Source organism: Sphaeramia orbicularis, chromosome 16, assembly GCF_902148855.1.
Source record: "Sphaeramia orbicularis chromosome 16, fSphaOr1.1, whole genome shotgun sequence".
Classification (NCBI taxonomy): Eukaryota; Metazoa; Chordata; class Actinopteri; order Kurtiformes; family Apogonidae; genus Sphaeramia; species Sphaeramia orbicularis.
Window position 1 is genome coordinate 61,702,200 of NC_043972.1, and position 17,132 is coordinate 61,719,331.

At 39.8% G+C, this 17,132-nt stretch overlaps 1 protein-coding gene across 1 annotated transcript in view; it reads left to right on the forward strand.

Moving 5' to 3' along the window:
* The window catches only part of LOC115435861 (soluble guanylate cyclase 88E-like), a 70,714-nt gene that overhangs the window by 9,857 nt on the left and 43,725 nt on the right, over nt 1-17,132 (forward strand). The window contains exons 4-10 of the mRNA XM_030158469.1: nt 939-1,030; nt 2,438-2,695; nt 8,887-9,031; nt 11,934-12,059; nt 14,253-14,373; nt 15,379-15,508; nt 16,963-17,109. Of these exons, the coding sequence (XP_030014329.1) occupies nt 939-1,030; nt 2,438-2,695; nt 8,887-9,031; nt 11,934-12,059; nt 14,253-14,373; nt 15,379-15,508; nt 16,963-17,109 (1,019 nt within the window). The remainder of the gene's footprint in view (nt 1-938; nt 1,031-2,437; nt 2,696-8,886; nt 9,032-11,933; nt 12,060-14,252; nt 14,374-15,378; nt 15,509-16,962; nt 17,110-17,132) is intronic.

Here is a 17,132-nt window from a genome sequence, read left to right on the forward strand (position 1 = left end):
CAAAGTCAAGGTTCCATCCTCTGCTCCACTGGAATCTAACACAAGGATTCTGTTCAGTAGAGGACTTCCGAGCTAAAATGTTTCCTGGAGTATATATTGTGTAATATGTTGGTTGTTAAAAATATAATAAATAAGGAATATCTGACGCAGAAAAACTGACTTGAATTTGGAATATTAATCTTGAAAGGTCAGTTTTTAGATTCATTTACGTATTGAGACTTCATCTTGTTCAGATTGTTGGACTTGTTCTCAGAATGTTCATGTTGGGCTGAACCCCACTGAGATATTACACCTACTGTTAAGTAATATTTACAACAAACAGCTCCACTGTTGAAGGAGAGTGTGGAGGACACAGGAACATTTGTACGTGTTTTATGCAGTTTAACCTATACATACCTATGGAGTTATTACACCTTCATAGGACCATACATATATATACTATGAAGACTTGAAACAAGCATATTCTACTTAAAATAAGAACTGTATCATTCTCTGATCCTTAGTTAATATTTTCTTATTTGAAGAAAACTTGATAAGTGTAATTTTCTTACTGCACTGGCAGATCATTACTTTTTTATATACTTTATCAACAGACAATACACCACAGATCCAGAACTTGGGCTGACTGGTTGAGCACTAACTGTTTCAATAACAGCCAGTGTTCCTTCTGCAGTGTTTGAGTCCAGTGCTTTGTGCAGATCTATTCTTCAGCTGTGGCTCATGTCAGTCTTTCCTCTGTTAAACTTCCTGCACTGGCAGATAATTGGACTTGAACTAAGACATTTGAACCCAATAATCAGCTGAATCTTCTCTTTGCACAGACCTTTTTTTGAACAGTGTGAATACTCCAAACTGTGTCTTGTCATGTCCACATGTTTTATAAAAGTGCATCTGCCTTTTCTCCAAACCTGATCAGGTGTGTGTTCCTGAACCCACAGGTCAGCTGTCTCAGGTGGGACGCCAGTTCTACAACACAGACATCGAAGTGGAAATCCTGTCCAAAGAGGAAACCGAGAAAATGACCTATGTGGTACGTACTCCAGGTCCAGGATGGTTCACCTGGTAGGGGTTCTATCTGTGTGGAAATGATGAGGAGCCTAACCCCCTAACCCTAACCCTAACCCAGGTGGAGCTTTGGTTTACATTTGTTTATTGGAAGTAGGTAAGTGTTGATTGGGACACTGTATTTACAGCAGCAATCTGTGCGTTTCCATGACAATTTTTCTTCCTGGTTTAATGTGATTACAGGTTGGATCCTATTTCAGATGTCCATGTAAACACCTTATTCCAGTTGAAACAGAAAAGTTCAGATTAAATTTAAACCTGATTAAAGTCAGTGGTTTAATCCTCTTTTAACTGCGGTCTAAATTCTTCCTGGACATGTAAAGCCTTTATTCCGTTTGGACTTTATTCCTTCCATTCTGCACATGCTCAGTGTCTTGTCCTGTGGCGATGACGCACACATTCTGCGCCGGTGGAAGAATCTGCACTGCAGTCTAGTCTTCCCAAAGCGTTCCAGTGGAATATTCTGATGGGATCTACCAGCCTGGAAAACCCTGAAGGAACAGTTCAACACTGGCTTTGGATTCATTCATTTGTCCTGAACTAATGAGTTCCACAAGTGGGACAAACAGTTTGAACTGCAGCCCTAACGTTAGCTTAGCTTAGCCTAGCTTAGCATAATGGCGTCATTCCTCTGCTCAGACGTAGCCAGGCATTTAGAGGTGATTTGTAGTATTTTAGGAGTGATTTGGGTCAGTTCAGTTCTCCTAATCATTCCTTTAGTCCGCTGGGGTCAATATGATCACAAACTGAGGCTCAGATCATGGTCATGTGACTTACTGCAGGAAGAAAATCTGGGAAATAAAAACTAATGCAAAGCTAAAACACTAAAGCAAAGCTAATTTAGCGCACACATCCCTTCGACAAAAAGATTTTCCAACTTGTGTCAACACAACAGTCCACAGATTGTATGAGTGCAGTAAGTCGCAGATCTGAAGAAATAATTAGAGAGAATCGGATTTGACAAAATCACTGAGAAAAGACGACAAATCACCTTTAAAAAACTAGCTACGTGTGACCATGGAAATGCAGTGACTATGCTAAGCTAAGATAACAGAAGGGCTGAGCTAACAGAAGGGCTAAGCTAAGCTAACAGAATGGCTGCCAGAACCCAATAAACATTTCTCATGTAAACCTTCATTCAGGCTTAACATTTCCATGGAAACAGAAGAGAAAGGACTTTAGTTCTGGATTAATTTCTTCTGGAAAAATAAATCAGATTTTAAAAAAATCATGTAACCCTACCCACTGTGAAACTGAAACCACTGCCCCATGGATATGATAACAAAGGACTAATTTTGGAAAACTGGAGACTCCCCCATGGATTGTTTGCACTTTTCCTTTCATTCCTTCTGTGTCTCCTGTCTTCTCCCAGGTTTATAAAATGAACTTTGACAACGCGGCCTTCAAACACCGTATGCCCCAGCAGAAGACGGCGCCCAGCTATGAGAAGCTGCCCATGAAACGGGGCATCTTCTTCGACATGTTCCCCTTCAGCGTCATTTTTCGCAGAGACATGACCATGTATCGCATCGGAGACGGACTCAAGGAGGTGTTCTCCGACCTGCAGGGCAAGAAGGTCAACGAAGAGTTCACTCTGGTCCGACCAATGCTGGAGTTCAGCTGGGACAACGTGAGTGGAAGATGTTAGATTAGATGAGATGAGATGAGATGAGATGAGATTAGATTAGATTAGACCAGATTAGATTAGAGTTCACTCTGGTCCGACCTATGTTAGAGTTCAGTTGGGACAACGTGAGTGGAAGATTAGATTAGATTAGATTAGATTAGACCAGATTAGATTAGATTAGATTAGACCAGATTCGATTAGATTAGATTAGATTAGACTAGATTAGATTAGATTAGACCAGATTAGATTAGATTAGATTAGACCAGATTCGATTAGATTAGATTAGATTAGATTAGACTAGATTAGATTAGATTAGATTAGACCAGATTAGATTAGATTAGAGTTCACTCTGGTCTGACCAGTGCTGGAGTTCAGCTGGGACAATGTGAGTGGAACATGTTAGATTAGATTAGACCAGATTAGATTAGATTAGATTAGAGTTCACTCTGGTCCGACCAATGCTTGAGTTCAGATGGGACAATGTGAGTGGAACATGTTAGATTAGATTAGATTAGATTAGATTAGATTAGATTAGATTAGATTAGATTAGAGTTCACTCTGGTCCATCCAATGCTCGAGTTCAGCTGGGACAACGTGAGTGGAACCATGTTAGATTAGATTAGATCAGATTAGATTAGATTATATTAGATCAGATTAGATTAGACCAGATTAGATTAGTTTAGAGTTCACTCTGGTCGGACCTATGTTGGAGTTCATATGGGACAACATGAGTGGAAGATTAGATTAGATTAGATTAGATTAGATTAGATTAGATTAGATTAGAATAGACCAGATTAGATTATATTAGAGTTCACTCTTGTTTGACCAATGCTTGAGTTCATCTTGGACAATGTGAGTGGAACATGTTAGATTAGATTAGATTAGACCAGATTAGATTAGATTAGATTAGATTAGACCAGATTAGATTAGATTAGATTAGATTAGAATAGAATAGACCAGATTAGATTATATTAGAGTTCACTCTTGTTTGACCAATGCTTGAGTTCATCTTGGACAATGTGAGTGGAACATGTTAGATTAGATTAGATTAGACCAGATTAGATTAGATTAGATTAGATTAGATTAGACCATATTAGATTAGATTAGATTAGATTAGAGTTCACTCCGGTCCGACCAATGCTTGAGTTCAGATGGGACAATGTGAGTGGAACATGTTAGATTAGATTAGATTAGATTAGAGTTCACTCTGGTCCGACCAATGCTCGAGTTCAGCTGGGACAACGTGAGTGGAACCATGTTAGATTAGATTAGATCAGATTAGATTAAATTAGATTAGACCAGATTAGATTAGTTTAGAGTTCACTCTGGTCGGACCTATGTTGGAGTTCAGATGGGACAACATGAGTGGAAGATTAGATTAGATTAGACCAGATTAGATTAGATTAGAGTTCACTCTGGTCTGACCAATGCTTGAGTTCAGCTGGGACAATGTGAGTGGAACATGTTAGATTAGATTAGATTAGACAAGATTAGATTAGATTAGATTAGACCAGATTAGATTAGATTAGAGTTCACTCTGGTCTGACCAATGCTTGAGTTCAGCTGGGACAATGTGAGTGGAACATGTTAGATTAGATTAGATTAGACAAGATTAGATTAGATTAGATTAGACCAGATTAGATTAGATTAGAGTTCACTCTGGTCTGACCAATGCTTGAGTTCAGATGGGACAATGTGAGTGGAACATGTTAGATTAGATTAGATTAGACAAGATTAGATTAGATTAGATTAGATTAGACCAGAATAGATTAGATTAGAGTTCACTCTGGTCCGTCCAATGCTCGAGTTCAGATGGGACAACGTGAGTGGAACCATGTTAGATTAGATTAGATCAGATTAGATTAGATTAGACCAGATTAGATTAGTTTAGAGTTCACTCTGGTCGGACCTATGTTGGAGTTCAGATGGGACAACATGAGTGGAAAATTAGATTAGATTAGATTAGAATAGACCAGATTAGATTATATTAGAGTTCACTCATGTTTGACCAATGCTTGAGTTCAGCTGGGACAATGTGAGTGGAACAGATTAGATTAGATTAGATTAGATTAGATTAGATTAGATCAGATTAGATTAGATTACAGTAGATTAGATTAGATTAGACCAGATTAGATTAGATTAGATTAGAGTTCACTCTGGTCCGACCAATGCTCGAGTTCAGCTGGGACAACGTGAGTGGAACCATGTTAGATTAGATTAGATCAGATTAGATTAAATTAGATTAGACCAGATTAGATTAGTTTAGAGTTCACTCTGGTCGGACCTATGTTGGAGTTCAGATGGGACAACATGAGTGGAAGATTAGATTAGATTAGACCAGATTAGATTAGATTAGAGTTCACTCTGGTCTGACCAATGCTTGAGTTCAGCTGGGACAATGTGAGTGGAACATGTTAGATTAGATTAGATTAGACAAGATTAGATTAGATTAGATTAGATTAGACCAGATTAGATTAGATTAGAGTTCACTCTGGTCTGACCAATGCTTGAGTTCAGATGGGACAATGTGAGTGGAACATGTTAGATTAGATTAGATTAGACAAGATTAGATTAGATTAGATTAGACCAGAATAGATTAGATTAGAGTTCACTCTGGTCCGTCCAATGCTCGAGTTCAGATGGGACAACATGAGTGGAACCATGTTAGATTAGATTAGATCAGATTAGATTAAATTAGATTAGACCAGATTAGATTAGTTTAGAGTTCACTCTGGTCGGACCTATGTTGGAGTTCAGATGGGACAACATGAGTGGAAGATTAGATTAGATTAGACCAGATTAGATTAGATTAGAGTTCACTCTGGTCTGACCAATGCTTGAGTTCAGCTGGGACAATGTGAGTGGAACATGTTAGATTAGATTAGATTAGACAAGATTAGATTAGATTAGACCAGATTAGATTAGATTAGAGTTCACTCTGGCCTGACCAATGCTTGAGTTCAGATGGGACAATGTGAGTGGAACATGTTAGATTAGATTAGATTAGATTAGATTAGATTAGACAAGATTAGATTAGATTAGATTAGACCAGAATAGATTAGATTAGAGTTCACTCTGGTCCGTCCAATGCTCGAGTTCAGATGGGACAACGTGAGTGGAACCATGTTAGATTAGATTAGATCAGATTAGATTAGATTAGACCAGATTAGATTAGTTTAGAGTTCACTCTGGTCGGACCTATGTTGGAGTTCAGATGGGACAACATGAGTGGAAGATTAGATTATATTAGATTAGATTAGAATAGACCAGATTAGATTATATTAGAGTTCACTCATGTTTGACCAATGCTTGAGTTCAGCTGGGACAATGTGAGTGGAACAGATTAGATTAGATTAGATCAGATTAGATTAGATTACAGTAGATTAGATTAGATTAGATTAGATTAGACCAGATTAGATTAGATTAGATTAGAGTTCACTCTGGTCCGACCAATGCTCGAGTTCAGCTGGGACAACGTGAGTGGAACCATGTTAGATTAGATTAGATCAGATTAGATTAAATTAGATTAGACCAGATTAGATTAGTTTAGAGTTCACTCTGGTCGGACCTATGTTGGAGTTCATATGGGACAACATGAGTGGAAGATTAGATTAGATTAGATTAGATCAGATTAGATTAGATTAGATTAGATCAGATTATATTAGACCAGATTAGATTAGTTTAGAGTTCACTCTGGTCGGACCTATGTTGGAGTTCATATGGGACAACATGAGTGGAAGATTAGATTAGATTAGATCATATTAGATTAGATTAGATCAGATTAGATTAGACCAGATTAGATTATTTTAGAGTTCACTCTGGTCCGACCTATGTTAGAGTTCAGATGGGACAACATGAGTGGACGATTAGATTAGACCAGATTAGATTAGATTAGATTAGACCAGATTAGATTAGATTAGATTAGATTAGACCAGATTAGATTTGATTAGATTAGACCAGATTAGATTAGATTAGACCAGATTAGATTAGATTAGATTAGACCAGATTAGATTAGTTTAGACCAGATTAGATTAGATTAGACCAGATTAGATAAGATTAGACCAGATTAGATTAGATTAGACCAGATTAGAATAGATTAGATTAGACCAGATTAGATTAGATTAGACCAGATTAGATTAGATTAGACCAGATTAGAATAGATTAGATTAGACCAGATTAGATTAGATTAGACCAGATTAGATTAGATTAGACCAGACCAGATTAGATTAGATTAGATTAGATTAGATTAGACCAGATTAGATTAGATTAGATTAGATTAGATTAGATTAGATTAGACCAGATTAGATTAGATTAGATTAGAGTTCACTGTGGTCTGACCCATGTTGGAGTTCATGGTAATGTGAGTGGAGGAGGGGAACTTCTGCAACCATCAAACCAAACACTGGATTAAGTCAAACACTTTACACTGAGGATCCATAAATGAACCACTGGAGCCAGAAGTTTGAAGTAGAAGTTAAACATGTGCTGGTATGTCAGGTGAAGGAACATTAATATTGGTTCCAGTAGTTACACTTTATACACGCAGTAACAGTTGGACTGAGTTATCGTTTTCTACAGGTGCCGATGCAAAGTTAGGCATGAGCTTTTCCATTATTTCTATAATCAGACATTCCATTCTCTTGATTTCCTGTGTTTAATTGTACCGCCTGCTCCGACTGTGGAGTTGGACTTTACATATTTATCATACAGTTAAATTTCCCTGAGGGGATGAATACAGTTCAAATCATCTGATGAATAAACTTGTGTTACACAAAAATAAACATGAATTGTCCTCGGTTAAGGTTCATTCAGTGTCAGTACGTATCATTTACTGGGTTAATTTATGCAATATTTACATTAATTAGTGTTAGTTAATGCAGTCAAAATTATTATCCAAGTTAAATAATACATTAATAAGCATCCCTGTAAATAACTGTTGATGATATTTAATCAGAATTTACATGTTAAAGCACTCATATTCATATACGTCATAAAGTTTACGGTCTTTTCACGAGGAGAGAAGTGTTTTTTATAAAAGTTGATTTATAAGAACATGTACGTCCACCGTATGACTTCCTAACAAACAGAACAATGTAGCCAGTAAACAACAGTGTTTGTTCCACTGTGGAAGATTTACTTTACTTAACCCTCCAGTATCCGGCTGTGCCTTTTACGCACACTTTGCACTTCGTGTTAAAAAACTTCAGATTATTTTTCACAATTTAAATAAGGTTAGAATTCAAAAGTTGTTCATTTGTGCATGATCTTTAAAATTCTGTCCACCAACTCAAATGTGCACATTGTAAACAAAAGAAAATGAGCAGACTAGCATCTGTCTGCCAAGTGTGCATAAAACGCACTGTTTCTAACATTTGATCTGTATGATTAGGACTGACCTGGATTTACTAAAATAAAATCAAATTAGAGCAGAAAAATAAATCAATATATAATATTTAATAGTTGGATTTATAGGTGTGCATTTTATGCACACTTGGTGACAGATGCTAGTATTTTTGAACATTTGACCTAGTGCCAAAAATAATAATAATGCAAATTAACCAGTGTTGGAGTTAATCATTGGCATATGCCAGGATGAAAAAATCTAATAATATGTGATCCACTTTTATGGAGTATATTGAAAAAAATATTTTTTTTGTTTTTTGCACCAAAAAATGGTTTGTTTCCATTACAAACACGGCATTTAAAGGGTTAAAAAAAATGTGACAATTATTGAGTATTTGGTATTTTTATTTACGGCTCAAGTTGATGAAATAGAAAAAAGTGTAAAAGAATTAAAAACAAACTGTATGAAAAAAAATTGACATTATTCCACAAGTGTGTGAAAAATTGCACACTTGGTGTTTAGTAAAGACCTTGGTGGACGGGATACCAGAGGGATAAGGTTGGAAATATGTGTTTCTTTAAGTAACCAAACCAAAGCACATGTAAAAAGTAAACTCTGTTTGAAGGGTGTTTAGTGTTAATGTTATTAACACAGTAACACATTTGAATATAAATGATGTCCAAATGAGTATTTGACTGAACATGAACTCCATTGCCATTTCAATGACTTTTACATTTGAGTTGATCCTTCTTAAAGTGATGTCATGTGATGGAACATAATATTCCACAATAGAACCTTCTTGTCCGTTAGTGTGTCATCAGTGACTCCAGCTGCCTGTTTGTATCCTCAGATCTACACCCACCTGAATAATGTGTTTGAGCTGCTGTCTAAAGCAGTGGTGGAAAGTAAGCAGAAGGTCAACATCCCCAAACTGAGCAAAGAAGAGCCGGAGGAGAAAGAAGAGAACGAGAAAACCAAGAGGGAAGAAGAAAGAGGTACAGACTTCCACACTGCAGCACTTTGTCATTCTGAAGAATCAAACATCTGCAGAGTTACAATTCACATTTAGGCCTGATTTACTAAAGGTTTGCACGTGTAAAAACATGCACAAACTCGACTGCACATGCACGTGTAAAAACATGCACAAACTCGACTGCACATGCACGTGTAAAAACATGCACAAACTCGACTGCACATGCACGTGTAAAAACATGCACAAACTCGACTGCACATGCATGAGTGAAAACATGCACTAACTCAACTGCACATGCACGTGTAAAAACATGCACTAACTCGACTGCACATGCACGTGTAAAAACATGCACAAACTTGACTGCACATGCATGAGTGAAAACATGCACTAACTCGACTGCACATGCACAAGTAAAAACATGCACGAACTCGACTGCACATGCACGAGTAAAAACATGCACTAATTCGACTGCACATGCACGAGTAAAAACATGCACTAACTCGACTGCACATGCACGAGTAAAAACATGCACAAACTCGACTGCACATGCACGTGTAAAAACATGCACTAACTCGACTGCACATGCACGTGTAAAAACATGCACTAACTCGACTGCACATGCACGTGTAAAAACATGCACTAACTCGACTGCACATGCACGTGTAAAAACATGCACTAACTCGACTGCACATGCACAAGTAAAAACATGCACGAACTCGACTGCACATGCACGAGTAAAAACATGCACTAATTCGACTGCACATGCACGAGTAAAAACATGCACTAACTCGACTGCACATGCATGAGTAAAAACATGCACAAACTCGACTGCACATGCACATGTAAAAACATGCACAAACTCGACTGCACATGCACGTGTAAAAACATGCACAAACTCGACTGCACATGCACGTGTAAAAACATGCACAAACTCGACTGCACATGCATGAGTGAAAACATGCACTAACTCGACTGCACATGCACGAGTAAAAACATGCACTAACTTGACTGCACATGCACGTGTAAAAACATGCACAAACTCGACTGCACATGCACGTGTAAAAACATGCACTAACTCGACTGCACATGCACAAGTAAAAACATGCACGAACTCGACTGCACATGCACGAGTAAAAACATGCACTAATTCGACTGCACATGCACGAGTAAAAACATGCACTAACTTGACTGCACATGCATGAGTAAAAACATGCACAAACTTGACTGCACATGCACATGTAAAAACATGCACTAACTCGACTGCACATGCACGTGTAAAAACATGCACTAACTCGACTGCACATGCACGTGTAAAAACATGCACTAACTCGACTGCACATGCACGTGTAAAAACATGCACTAACTCGACTGCACATGCAAAAACCCGTTGAAGCTGGTCTGTGAACAGGACACACCCAGGTCTGTGTCTCAGATGGACCAAACCGCTGCTCCAGCCCATTGAGTGTTTGTCCTGATGAATATGAAATGTGGGCGTTTCTGACAGAACACACTAAATTAGTGGGAGGAGTAAATGCAAATATTTATTTAGTGCGTGCAATGTGATTGACCAAACCTGGAACTGGTTGCAGTGGCTGATTCTGTGTCTATATTTAGTGCTTCTGAAAGGCAGGTTTGAACTTTGTGCAAAACTGGCTGCAGTAGTTGTGGCGAGGAGGCGGGGCTTAGGCACAACGCAGAGAACCAATCGTATTTTATTTATTTAACCTTTATTTACCCAGGCAAGCAATGAAGAACAGATTCTTATTTACAATCTGATCAGATCACAGCAACATTTATGGAATGACAGAAGAAAAAATGATAAGAATTTGAGACATACGACCCCCCCCCACACACACACACAGACACACACACACACACGCACACACACACACACACACACACACACACGCACACACACACAGTGTTGTGTCTGGACTCCTGATCCTTCTGTATGAACTCTGATGTGAAGGGTTTTCTCTCATGCCCACGGACTTCACAGTTTTTGTTCACCATACAGACAGAAGGTATTTATTCAGATTCAGATTCAGAAAACTTTATTTATCCCCTACAGGCCGTTGGTTTGCAGCTGACCACAGACATCAGCCCACATCCACAGTGCAATGTGACAAACAGAAATAAATCAGTGCACAAATACAGGACTATTGAACACAACTACGACTAAATGCATTTAAATAATCAACAATAAATAATCAATAAATACCAATGCAGACTAAAAGAGTAAAAGACCCTATTGGTTCCGCTAATATTAAAAACAACAACAACAACAAAAAATCATACAAAATGACTAAAATGGCTTCTGTCAGAGTTTATTTATTTGACTAATAACACACTTCACCACTGATAAACAACAACAGACAAAGTGGAAAAGAACTACTGCAGATTCATTAGTGCTGGCGTATCCCACAGCAGTTTGGACAGTCTACTGTCTCCATGACGACCGGTAGCACACACAAAATCCACATTTAATTGGGGCGGTCTATAAGACTTTACAGCTGCTGTCATTTGTGCAGGAAATCTGGGCTGATCACCTGTGACATACAAACCAACAGCACACACATATTTTAGAGCAGGCAGCACATGAGCGCCTGTTCTGTGGGATCTGAGTCCTTCAGGCCCCATGTGTTTGAGTTCCACTGGAGAACGACAGAACCAAGAGGGAAGCAGACAGAGGACAGGCCTTCACACTGCAGCATGTTCTCATTCTGAGGGATGGAACGTCTGTGGAGGTCCAGTTTGGATTCCACTGGTACACAGCCGTCAGCATACAGAAGCATCTTCTGCTCATTTCTTCTGCATGGTCCATATGTATTGTTCTGTTGTTTATCCTCATGTTGATGCTCATTCTGGTCTTTCATCCGTCTGTCCTTCTGTCCATCCTCCACTGTTTGCCCCCCCCCCTCCAGAGTCCAAGGCAGTAGAGGAGTTGAAGGGCACAGACCAGGAGTACAGCAGCGCTCTGACCCAGTACAACAGCTCTGCCAACTCTGGAGGAGAGGACATAGAGCTGTTAGCCTTCCAAACAGTCACCGGTAACTACAGACACTTTTATTATGGCCTTCCAAACAGTCACCGGTAACTACAGACGCTTTTATTATGGCCTTCCAAACAGTCACCGGTAACTACAGACGCTTTTATTATGGCCTTCCAACAGTCACCGGTAAATACAGACGCTTTTATTATGGCCTTCCAAACAGTCACCGGTAACTACAGACGCTTTTATTATGGCCTTCCAAACAGTCACCGGTAAATACAGACGCTTTTATTATGGCCTTCCAGACAGTCACCGGTAACTACAGACGCTTTTATTATGGCCTTCCAGACAGTCACCGGTAACTACAGACGCTTTTATTATGGCCTTCCAAACAGTCACCGGTAAATGCAGACGCTTTTATTATGGCCTTCCAAACAGTCACCGGTAACTACAGACGCTTTTATTATGGCCTTCCAAACAGTCACCGGTAACTACAGACGCTTTTATTATGGCCTTCCAAACAGTCACCGGTAAATACAGACGCTTTTATTATGGCCTTCCAGACAGTCACCGGTAACTACAGACGCTTTTATTATGGCCTTCCAGACAGTCACCGGTAACTACAGACGCTTTTATTATGGCCTTCCAAACAGTCACCGGTAACTACAGACGCTTTTATTATGGCCTTCCAGACAGTCACCGGTAACTACAGACGCTTTTATTATGGCCTTCCAAACAGTCACCGGTAACTACAGACACTTTTATTATGGCCTTCCAGACAGTCACCGGTAACTACAGACGCTTTTATTATGGCCTTCCAGACAGTCACCGGTAACTACAGACGCTTTTATTTTGGCCTTCCAGACAGTCACCGGTAACTACAGACGCTTTTATTATGGCCTTCCAGACAGTCACCGGTAACTACAGACGCTTTTATTATGGCCTTCCAAACAGTCACCGGTAACTACAGACGCTTTTATTATGGCCTTCCAGACAGTCACCGGTAACTACAGACGCTTTTATTATGGCCTTCCAGACAGTCACCGGTAACTACAGACGCTTTTATTATGGCCTTCCAAACAGTCACCGGTAACTACAGACGCTTTTATTATGGCCTTCCAGACAGTCACCGGTAACTACAGACGCTTTTATTATGGCCTTCCAAACAGTCACCGGTAAATGCAGACGCTTTTATTATGGCCTTCCAAACAGTCACCGGTAACTACAGACGCTTTTATTATGGCCTTCCAAACAGTCACCGGTAAATACAGACGCTTTTATTATGGCCTTCCAGACAGTCACCGGTAACTACAGACGCTTTTATTATGGCCTTCCAGACAGTCACCGGTAACTACAGACGCTTTTATTATGGCCTTCCAAACAGTCACCGGTAAATACAGACGCTTTTATTATGGCCTTCCAGACAGTCACCGGTAACTACAGACGCTTTTATTATGGCCTTCCAAACAGTCACCGGTAACTACAGACGCTTTTATTATGGCCTTCCAAACAGTCACCGGTAACTACAGACGCTTTTATTATGGCCTTCCAGACAGTCACCGGTAACTACAGACGCTTTTATTATGGCCTTCCAGACAGTCACCGGTAACTACAGACGCTTTTATTATGGCCTTCCAAACAGTCACCGGTAACTACAGACGCTTTTATTATTATTATTAGAATATTGTTAAAATTGCATTCAATTTTCTTGAGACATTTCAGGTTATTCTCATTTTACGGTTAAATGATAATTTGTTCATGTAAATATTTTCATAATTTAATTTTAGTTTTTGCACTATAACAAGGAGAACATTTTGAAGTTGTCATTATTCATCAGCATAACATGATATTTTTTTTCACATTAAACCAAGAAGAAAATTTGGAGTCATTATTTAGAGTTTTTTTTGTGATTGTTGTACTTGAGATCACAATAGTCTGTATGTGGAACCTGAACTAAAACTAGTTCAACACTCTTGGTTGAGTATATCTTCAGTGTAAGTTTTACACTATCCAAGTTCATCCCGTGGGCTGGACTGGACCCTTTGGTGGGCTGGACTGGACCCTTTGGTGGGCCGGACTGGACCCTTTGGTGGGCCGGACTGGACCCTTTGGTGGGCTGGACTGGACCCTTTGGTGGGCCGGACTGGACCCTTTGGTGGGCTGGGGGCCACATGTTTGACACCTGTGGTCTGGGCTCTGACATGCGTCCCTAAAGGCAGTTGTGTGTCCGTGTCTTTCCTGGTGTGTTTAGGTAAATGCAGTGAGACCATCTTCGAGGACATGCGGGAACCTCCGAAGAAACCTCTGCACCTGAAGGGTCAGATGAAATATGTGCCCCAGTGGGACTCACTCATCTTCCTGGGGACGCCCATGTAAGATGGAAGCACATTTATTTAGGATCGGATAGTGTGGATTCAACATACACATGCAATACGAAAAAAACAAAAAAAACCCAAAAAAACAAAAAAAAAAAACAAGATACACATGCACTGTGTTCCCAAGGAAAAAAAAAACACACTTCACCAAAATATGAAAATCTGCAGGAGGTGGAGCTTTATTAACACCAAGAGTCCAAAAAGTCATTAGGAATTTAAATTGGAATTAGTAAATGTAAGTAATGGTTTTGTTTTTTAAGTATGCACAGATCAAGGCTGGTTCTACATGGGGGGGGGGGGGGGGGGGGATAAACATGATCACCTTAAACCTGTACCTTTAAAAACATATGAAGGAAAAAAAAGAGAAAAAAAGAAAGGGAAAAAATGAATAAAAAAAAACATGACATAATACAGACAGTATAGATGGATAAAACAGCATTCAATTATGTACAAGATATTTATGAAAGTAAAAGAAACAGAATGTCCCTTTTTCTTCTATTTCTTGTGTTTCTGTTAATATTAATAATATTGAATTTACTCTGAGTTTTCATGAAATCTAAATAAAATATAGGAAAGTAAATACAGGAAAATACATGATTTACAGTGAAAAAAGCAAAACACAGAGGATAATATTACAATAAATGGAAGATAAATCACTTGAGAAATGTTAACTAGAGAAAAATTGACACAAAGTAGCATAGAGTCTTTATGGGTTAAGATTCCAATACTTAGATCCACTGGTCATGAGAACAGAGGACAAATGTTACCCAGGTCGTAGCTCCTTGTATTTGAAGCTGTACAAGTTGATGTACCAATGACAACACACCCCACAGTTTGATAAAAGCACCATCCGACCGTGTGCATACAGACCCACACAAACCAAACACTGAGGAGGGGGGACTGACTCTGAAATGAAAGAGGCAGAGCTTTCCAACCCACTGCATTTACACCTGGTTTTCCTTTGGTTCCACCTGTCTGTTCTGTGCTCTTTGTGTTTTGCAGTATCGAGACAGTGGAGGACATGATAAAGATGGGAGTGTACGTCAATGATCTGAACCTGCACGACTCCAGCAGAGAGCTGATTTTAGCAGGAACGCAACAGTCAGCCGAACTGCAACTGGCCCTGGACCAGGTGAAGGAAAACCTCCAAAAGCCTTTAATCTGCAGAGCACCGCCGTCACACTCATGCTAGTTCAGTTCCACATTCAGCTAAAGTCCATCTGCAGTGGACCCAACCAATAACAGAATAATATAGGAATAATGTCAACTCCAAAATGTTCTGTTTTAGAACAAAAAAAGTACATTTACCTTATGAACAGGTTTCCATCTACAAACTGTCCTTTCAATCCATGTGAATAACATGAATGAACTGAACACATCAGTGTCATTTGAACACTATTCTGCCTCAGTTTCTCATTTCCACATGTTCATTAGAACTGACAGATCCCAGTGGATCTACACCAAACATTTAAGAACAGACAGAATATTATTCAAACTGTACTGACTTCTGTTCACACATTTCAGGTTGTTCAGATTTGTTCAGGTTATTCACATTTTTTCCAAAATTCTACTTTGTTTTAGTGTAAATACATAAAAATATTTCCATTTCCAAACAGAAACATATTCAGTTGTCATTATTTCTGTTATTTTGATAGTACTGGACTGGTCCTGTCCACTGCAGACTGAACTGGTCTGAATGTGGAACTGAACTAACAGGACTGGGCACATCTGAGGGGAATTTATGCATTTCACAAACTCATGTCCAGGGCCGGACTGGACCCTTTGGTGGGCCGGACTGGACCCTTTGGTGGGCTGGATTTGGGCCCTTTGGTGGGCCGGACTGGACCCTTTGGTGGGCCGGACTGGACCCTTTGATGGGCCGGACTGGACCCTTTGGTGGGCCGGACTGGACCCTTTGGTGGGCCGGACTGGACCCTTTGGTGGGCTGGATTTGGGCCCTTTGGTGGGCCGGACTGGACCCTTTGGTGGGCCGGACTGGACCCTTTGATGGGCCGGACTGGACCCTTTGGTGGGCCGGACTGGACCCTTTGGTGGGCCGGACTGGACCCTTTGGTGGGCTGGATTTGGGCCCGGGATGCATGTTTGACACCTGTGGTCCAGAGCTTCAGCATCACTGGGTCTCAGACTGGACCAGGACATCAGGTGGCCTTGGAACAGAGTAGCACAAGTCCTGTCACATTCATATTCAGCTGTGAGCGCAGAAAATGTCAGAGGTGTGTGTTCGCAGGTGAATCCAGGAAATTACACTGATTTTAAATGAAGAAATTTCAGTTTTTTCAGGTTATTTACATAGTTTATAAAAGTAAGTATTTTCATAATTTAGTGTTTGTTTTTTCACTCAAACACAGACATAAATTGTCAGTTGTCATTATTTATCGGTTCTTCTGTTCTTATTTTACTGGTTCAGTCCACTGCAGATCGAATCAGACTGAATGTGGAACCTGAAAGAACAGGAGTTTGAGAACCCTGATTAATAGGGTTAGAAAAGGCACAGAAGGATTTTGGATCTTTAATAGAGGTGAGACTGTAACTGTAGACTCCTGTGTGCCATTTATGACCCTGTAGGAACAACAGAAGTACGCTCAGCTGCAGGAAATCATCAAGAAACTGGATGAAGAGAAGAAGAGAGGAGACTCTCTGCTGTACGCCATGATCCCCAAAGCTGTGGCCGACCGCCTCCGCAAAGGCATCACTGCACTGGAGACATGTCAGGTATGGACATGAGTTAACTGTCA